This window comes from Mizuhopecten yessoensis, unplaced genomic scaffold (genome assembly GCF_002113885.1).
Source record: "Mizuhopecten yessoensis strain PY_sf001 unplaced genomic scaffold, ASM211388v2 scaffold10585, whole genome shotgun sequence".
NCBI lineage: Eukaryota > Metazoa > Mollusca > Bivalvia > Pectinida > Pectinidae > Mizuhopecten > Mizuhopecten yessoensis.
Window position 1 is genome coordinate 87,554 of NW_018408620.1, and position 9,078 is coordinate 96,631.

Sequence of the window (9,078 nt, forward strand, 5' to 3'; positions counted from 1 at the left end):
ATTTAATTACTACAGAAACATCTCAATATAATGTCCTCGTTGTATTTGCCAACTCGTCTATCGCCAACGTTTTCCGATGTCCCATTTAAAAAAAATAAAAATAATAATAATAATAATATATTCGTCGCTAATGCATGCAAAACAATATTCTGGAAAATACTGAATGGGTTGAATGAGGTGTTTCTGTTTGTAAACAGTTACACTGCAATGCTGTTATGTCGGCTATTTGCTGATGTACTTACATACAAAGGCTGAAATGTTTAGACTATCTTTGAGATGTACTAGTGAATATAATACGTTCTCAAAAGTAATGCTTGTAGCATACGCAACAAATTGTTTTACCTATGTGGTTACATTCAAAAGTATCTGGGAATTGAGGAATAGTACTGATAACAATTGCCTGTGTTTTGAAGTGAGGCCACCAATTGTAGAAGGGTCAAAGGCTGATGGAGTCAGCAAAGTCATGTTACAGTGTATTTGAAGTTACAATCCACATTGCATCTAAATAGTGATGTGGTGGCGATTGAGATTTGGTCATTTTATATAAGGCCAATGTAACCGAAATGTAAATATGGAAACTAGACAAGTAGAACTCTCTGTTATAAATACATATTATCATACACATGAACATCAACATCAATTTGGTATTTGAGCGTAGCAGTTCCTTTCAATAGCATAACATAAGAAATACATATTTTGTCATCGAAAATAAACATCCGCAATTATTATGCCACGCGTCAATAAAGTAAAAAAGCATACATAGTGTGAATGTGATAAGACTAAGAATCGCACCAGGGATATGTGACTGGCTATTGGAATTAAAAATAGCAGTCACATTAGGGATGCCCGTAACTGATGTAAATGATTTGCTCGTTGCTTAGTTAAGAAATGACGGGGTTTTACACACATGCGCCTCTCTTTATACAGTAGTTTGTGAAATTTGTATTTCAATCTTTTTAACTCCTACCATTACCAACGGGTCCTAGATGGACGAAATAGCTGCATTATGTAATTCGTTTATTTTGGCATTCTGTAACTGTTACCAAATTGTAAAGGTGCATCATAGGTGTACTGTCTGTTACGTCCATCCAACATTAACCTAACAATAAATAAAAGCTAGCTTTTCATCAAGCAAATGTTCAAAATTGTACTGTTACAGACCATTCCTTTTTAACCTTACACACATGACAGTTAGCGGATTTGGATGGTTGTGAAACGAATACTAATGTCTCCTTTTTGACAAGCCAATCATTTTATAATTATTAACGAATTTATTAAGCATGTTTGCATATCTTTGAAATAACCATACATAACATCCCTTAATATAATTCTATATTTTATATGTTATCATTTCATTATTATGTAACGTAAACTAAGAGGCAATGCGTAGTTATGCCACTCAGAATATTGATAGCGTCGAGCCGCCATTAAGGTACTCTCTTGATATTTTAATTCAACTTTGTTATTGAATGGTATGATTTGCAACGCTGTTGTTAATGTTGCGTCGTTTTGTAAGCTATTCTAACCAACCAATTTTGTATAAACTATTATCTAGGTATTGCAGAATTCGACTGAAACAATTGTATAAACAATACACACTTCCGAATAGGTAAAAACAACCCGTATACCGGAAACATTTCACAGCAGTTTAAATTTCGCCCATTTCGCCATATTAGCGAAGGGCGAATATTTGTCTGTGTGATAGTTTCTTCGGATTACAATATTATCGAATTGTACAGGTCCAGTTTACGTAAACATTTTTATAATGAAACCTATCTAATCCGGGTAAAATGTTAGTCACACCGAATTTGTAAGGAAGTGGAGATTCACACGTCTTATTTAGTGCCTTTAGTAGAGGGAGGGGTAGGGCAAGACATGTGTTACTGTACAGTGCAACCTTATAGTCAGCTGGTTTATACAAGTTTCCAGATAACACAATTATATATAAAGCTTGCAGTTTGATAGAGTGCAGGATAGGTTTACACAGGTTAAGGTGTAGTTTGACCTATGTAGTCATTTTTGCACTTAAATAAATTGGATGAAATATTGATCATCCACATATGGTATGATTTGTTATATAATACAACTAAATCACGGTCATGTTACCTTACAACAAGTGCATATTGTAAGATTGAAATTTAATTACGATATTCGCTGATTTTTACTGAATAATCTCCACCAGGTTAATAACAAACAAAAAAATTTCGTTTTCAGACAGATACTCACTCTCTAAAACAGTTTTGGGATTTGTTTGGAATTAATAAACACTGTCTGTATTTCTTACCTTTTCATTTCTCCGTCTTTGATTAGGACTGATTTTATTAGATTGGTAAGAAAATCTAATAACATATGACTAATTCCTGGCATAATTAACTGAAACTGATAGAATTTGCTGAAGCATAACCTTACTGCTGGCACTGATTCTCGCAAAAGAAAAGAAAAACATATTTTTGCACAAACCTTTATAGAAAAAAAACCAGATATGTTTATATACAATGCTACACTGTATAGTGTAAATGCGGGAATTCTTGCGTGTAGAAATGTTGGTGATGATGTAACCTTCTGTACTGATTGCGGTGTGGAAGTTTTACCGTTGGCAATGGTTCTGAAATCTTTTATGTTTAAATAATAATATATCAAACAATTTCCCGTGTTGATAATCTTTCGCTTAGCTACTCAACGAAAAAATAAGCATTTCTAAATCGCGAAAATGTCCACTTTTTTATTAGAAAATGATTCAATAATAATGCAACGGTATATGAAAATATTTTTGCGTTAGGGTTTTCGGGTGGCGCTGTGAACAACGCACTTGACTTTCATCAAGACCACAGGGGTTTATATCCCCGCGATAGGACGTGAAAAGTATGGCGTCACTTCGACCACGTGTGTTTTCTCCGGGTATTCCGGTTTCCTCTTTCATTAAAGGATTTTGGCCACGATTTTGATTTGATGCAATATTACGTGTGGTGACCGAGACCCCGTCTCTCTCGGTACTCAGATGATAAACAGGCTAGGTGACGCCCCATCTATATCAGCCTAGTGAATATGCATATTTTGATCTCGGTACGAGGTCACGTGATCTGTGACGTCACAGTGGCACAGCTTATACGATATCCTGTTCATTATATCAGAGATACCCATTCTGACACGTCCCTTTGCATATTTATATATAATCTTCAAAAGTCAGTGTAAGCAATGACAGCAACAAAATATAATCATTTTGTTGTATGGGTGAAATCATCAATCGACAAATAAAGACATCAATTCTCTAAAAGAGAAGTTTTACATTCAAGTCTGAATCAAGGAAATCTAAATCCGTGCCTGCATCAACTACATTCAATGTAGACTGTAACTTTTTGCTAAGAGACAGACAGACAGACATTCTTTATTTCCTATTTTACAAGAGATTAAAGTCAATCAATACATACATATATGTTTACATTTCAAATTACATAAAGATAGCATTCATCAATAGAAAAAGGAAGAGAGTTACAATAATGTGTCAATCTCACACACCATTCTTTCTAGATTAATTGACATATTGATCATCATATTTTCCCACTCGAAGTCTTCTTGTAGTATATTCACACGATCTCCTAATAAGAAACTGCATTGGTTTTCATCCTCTATATTTGTAAATGAAATATAGGAGGGAACTTCTAAAGCATTCACCACACCATCCATCATTAAGTCACGCGTTTCAAACAATTTCGGACACTCAAGCAGAAAATGAAAAACAATATCAGCAGTAGATTTACCCCAAAGTTTACATAATACAATATCGCGTTCAAATATAAATGAATATTTCATTAGCTCTGTTAACTGCCACATGCATTTATGTGATTTTTGCTTGGTACTCAGTTCTAATATGGGGTTGATTCCCTGATAACTGTGTATGGCAGAATAACGAAGCAATTCCGCTTTTGTAGATAGTGCATCTCTCCACTGTATATGATAGAAATCTGTAATAAATCTTTTAATAAAACGTTTCAAGCATAATTTTGGAAGTGAAAATATGTTGGTTAAAAAGTCAATTAATTTTAGCTAAGAGATAGTAATACACAGTTTACACACCTAAATATCTTACCTGTGAATTAAACCACTTGTTACAAAGCTGGTTCCAAATTTCCAAAGATCTGTGGTGACCAAAATACTCTATTTAAAACGAGATATCCTGAAGGGTGCCACTGCCCAGGGAACTCTTACCCATCAGAATGGGTTGGTTTTATTTTGTTTAACGTTCAATTAACATCTAACGTCATTTAAGGACGTTCCCTTCAGGAGTTCCCGGTTTACTAAAACAAAAGGAAAAACAACAAGAACCTTCATAAAACAATGACGGTAAAACTGGGAACTCCTGAAGGGTGCCAAGAGAACCCTTACCTTCAGGAGTTCCCGGTTTTCCGTCATTCATCGTCGGATACCAAGATGAGTGAGTACCAAAGCGAAATCAACCGTGGGTATCCGACGATGACCGTCATTAGGAAGCGCGGTAGTCTAGTAGTAGGACACCGGGCTCGTGACCGAAGGGTTGCGGGTTCGAGTCACGGCACGGCACTGTGTTGTATCTTTGAGCAAGATACTTTACTCCGCTTGATCCAGTCTACTCAGCTGTAAATGAGTACGTGGTTGGGCAGTGCTAGAATTGCTGAATGCTAGCTGTTAGCGCCGAAATGACAGCCCCGGCTGTATGCTCCCCATGGAGTTGAGAAAGACATTGCCTGGTTGCAAAGGCCCTATAACCACGGATAATACTTTGTGACCCACTTTGAGACGACCTACACACTACAGACTGTAGATTGTGATAAAGCGGTATATAAGAACCTCGAATTATTATTGTTTTATGAAGGTTCTTGTTGTTTTTCCTTTTGTTTAGATGGCTCCTTAATTCCCGTTTATGCTTTTGGTATTAAGTTTTATGTTGTGTTATTGCTGTGGTATCTGAGTTTCTTTTCGTATTTCCATTCATGTTATGAGGTGAATTTATAATAACGTAGTTCAGGAATATCACAGAGCGTTACACAATCTATAGCTGATGAGAGATGATGTATCCGGCTTGATATACCTCGAATAAATACACATGTAGAGCAAATCCCCCGGACCATAAAACTTCATGATTCATTTTACATCATTTATTTATGTATGAGATGGTAAGGTTATTTAAGTCGGTCACAATAGGCCCATCTATTTGAAAATAAAAGCACGAGTAAAAAAAAGTGCAAAAACATCAACACAAACGGCGTAGAACCATGAAAGCTGACTGTGAATAAATAATACTTCGCGTTAAATATGATATATGTGTTCGTGTTATAAAACAAACACAACAACAGGAGTATATCGCCGTGTTAAGTCCGGTAAACAAAAGGCAAGTTAGTCACACAATCAATTAGTTAACAAAGATATATTAAGGTCTGTTGAAAAATAGATAGATATGCTAACTGTTCTTTTTTGGGAATTCAAATACCAATGATAGAGAGTCACCATTCAGGTCGACATGACTACACTGATTATTCAAAATACACTTAACAAACGAAACTCTTGATAGTATTTAGTTTATATCATATTCATATGTTTTCAAGCTCCCCCCTCCGAGACGTTTTAATGTAAGCTTCGATTCCTTTTTATGTCAACATCATGTGACTTTGAAAATCAACATGACGCTCTGTCTACTTCGAAACACAAGATGATAAAGAAATTTGTAAAAAAAACAACATGGTTTTGAAAACACAATTCAACGCTCAGATCTCTACAATTCGCAGCTCAATAAATGGAATATCGTTTTATAAATGTATTGTCCTATCCCATTTTAAATATTGGGGAAAAGGGGGGAAAATGCAGGCATAGTTTTAAAATCATCAAAATTATTAATTCGTGTACGAAGGTAACTCTGCTTTCAGAATTGTGTAATGGTTGTGTTATCGCGATCGTGAAAGTTCGGTCTGTCAACATGGACTTGACCCAATGGAGGACAATACTAGTCACATTCTGTTTGTCCCCCGTCTTCATTCCGTTCAGTACAACTGTCACACCTGTTAGAGAAAACAACACATGCAGACTTATCCCTGATAGTCACGTAAATGCTGCATTAATTATTTGGAAATATCTCCGGGTAAACGACACACTTCGAAAGGTAATGTATAGTTATTCTGAGAGAAACAACAGTCGAACACGAAGTATACATATTAGTATCCTCGGTAGATTCCGCCAATGGTTACGGAAACACACGGAAACATTTAATTCGGTTTCCTATTTACACATAGACGGGGAAGCGTTTTCCAGGTTTAACTTATAATAAAAAAATCATGTTGTCGATCTACTAGCCATGGACTTTCGTTTTCCGGTTCAAGCTGTCACATAGATCTAGTCGTTTTACAATCCAGTCCAATAACTGTGAAAAACTATCACTGGAAGATTCGACTTTTTATCTCAGAAGGCCAACTATTGTTTGTATGTTACATCTGTGACACATTTACCAACAGCAGTTGGATCTAGGTTACGTAAAGGTATTTCATACAGGCTTAAGTCAGTGTATAAAGTATGAGATGGGCTCATAACTTTTCTTCAAAATGATAAAAATATGGAAGTTGGTTGGTATACATATGTCAAGAACAATGTTAATAATGACCTTTGCAGATATTATTTGTTGAAAATATTGTTGACTTGTCGCACCACACTATATACACCTACATGGACCTATATGAAATACCTTAACATAGCTGGATCACACCGGTCCAAATAATGATTGTCAGGTAAACTATTGGGGTCAAGGTAAACAGTAGTGTCCCTGTGTTACATAGTATACATCGATGGACATAGTACACACATATGTAACACATGATACAATACACCAGTAATTGCGTGTATCTCGTTACCAGTCAGAAACGAAACTGCATTTTCTTTGCATAATATGAAGCAACATCAAGTTTCCATGGTAATAGCAAAATGTATGTTGAATATCAGAGCCCTCCCTGAATGCATTACACGTGATAACTTATCAACACCTATACTTATCTTTTTTACCTATTATATTTGTATCTGTCATTGTAGGAATACTACTGTTCATGTGTTGTAAAGCGCCTCATGGTAATTTTGCAAATTTTATAGGGCATCTTATAAATAATGAATATCATTATATTAATTGTCCACCTAACTGTAACATTGATATACATGTTGTCATAACTGGTCGTAAACGATTTAACAATCAATCTAAAATTGAGTATAACTTTTATCATTAGTTTTAAAAAATACATTGAAAAAAATAGACTAATCAGACGAACTTAACGGGCCTTTGTGCTTGATTATCATCCCCTTTCATTTATATCATGTTACATAATAGCTTTGTTTTTGTATATGTGCCTCTTGTGAACCATTTTCAGAGTGACATCATACTTGGTCTTGGAAGCCACGATAAAAGGGTTGCCAAGGAAGCTTCCCGTCTTTGGTTAGCCGGATATGGGGATATACTAATGTTTTCTGGGAAATCCGGAAATTTGACTCGAGGTATTAGTTTAAGTACTATGAAGTATACAAATATATAAATACACTATGAAACACTGCTGGTATTCGACCAGATTATTCAATCCTTCGTGATGGTGGTAAAGACAAGTTTCAATGCATAGGTTAGTGTGTATTTTTCCCGAAATCATACCTTCATGAATAAATCATTATAGAAAAACTACAAAAATAGTATTTAATTTTATGTGATAATTTAGCTATTTATTCCGAAAGTTGATTTTCATTAAAACAAAAAAGTGCAACTATTTATCTTAAAAATCTGCTTTGATATAAATAACATTTTAACTTGAAATTAATGACATTTTTTGTTTTTAATTTATTTAAAATATTTTTTACGCGATTTGATTAAATTTTTCATAAGTTTTATTACATGCCATGCCATATGAATCACTTTCTTGGAACACATTTTCTTTGTTTTCGTAGGAAAATGGGGTAAAAGCGAAGCTGAAATATTTCGTGATGTTGCCCTTTTGATGGGAGTGCCAGAACCTTACACTCTGATGGAGCAAAATTCCCGAAATACTGGTGAAAATCTCAAATACTGTTACGAACTGCTTAAACGAAAGAACATGCTTCCCAAAACGTTTATCATTGTTCAGAAACCGCACATGGGACTACGGACAGTAGCAACATTTGAAAAGCAATGGCCAGGTGATCAGGCGGAAGTGACATTGATGGTGACGTCACCGAATATTTCCTTACTAGACTACCCGGATGACGACGTAGGTGATTTACAAGATGTTATATCTGTTATGATTGGCTATCTACAACGCATCAAAGTGTATGGAGAAAAGGGCTTCCAGAGTTATCAAGACATACCAAAAATTGTATGGGACGCTTTCATCAGTCTCAAGTCATCGGGGATTTACTCCTCGCACCTAATTCAAAATGAATGTGAAGGTTACAAACAGTCTGATGTTTGTCTATAATATTCAAATAAAACGGATAAATTGTCTGTTGAAGCCAAAAGTTTTGAATTTGCAACGTCAGAAATGTTTTTACATGCACCTCTTCCCTAACATTCTATTTCTATGTCTCGGAACATTTTCAGACATAAATTGTGATGTTTAGTATCATTGAGATGTCCGAAAAGACCATATGTTTGGTTTTCTGCATCAATATATCATACTTTCTAAATGAGTTTCCCCTTACTTTATATTTTTATTGATTATCTTACGCCACGATTTCCACGGTTTACAATAAGTTGAAGTAGATATATTTCACCAATTATTGACGCTCATTTTATGTCTAACACTCACGATTTCGCTTCGATTGTGTTGCTTTAGAAGGAAAATGGGTTATTTAAAAAGCAAGAAAAAATATGTCTAGACTTTGATACGATAAAGGTTTGTCATTCGGCTTTAAAACTTTCCCCGATTATTTTTGGTAAGAATCGGTCAACTGTGCCCGCTGTATCATATGAGACAGCAAAAGTTGGCCAAATTCAGATTCTGGCTCTTGACTCTCAATTTAAGGACACCATAGAACAGTGTTGTCCATTGCAAAATCAAAGCTAGCCTCTTTTATCCTGTATAAGGATATTCTTACAGGCAAAGATGGCTG

At 35.2% G+C, this 9,078-nt stretch overlaps 1 protein-coding gene across 1 annotated transcript; it reads left to right on the forward strand.

Moving 5' to 3' along the window:
• Window positions 1–5,922: 5,922 nt before the first annotated feature.
• Window positions 5,923–8,472, forward strand: LOC110461173 (uncharacterized protein SCO4629-like). Its single transcript, XM_021514519.1, has 3 exons — window positions 5,923–6,130; window positions 7,377–7,500; window positions 7,939–8,472. Exons 1-3 carry the CDS (start codon window positions 5,948–5,950, stop codon window positions 8,442–8,444), a joined length of 813 nt encoding a protein of 270 aa, XP_021370194.1. The 5' UTR covers window positions 5,923–5,947; the 3' UTR covers window positions 8,445–8,472.
• The last annotated feature ends 606 nt before the right edge of the window (window positions 8,473–9,078 follow it).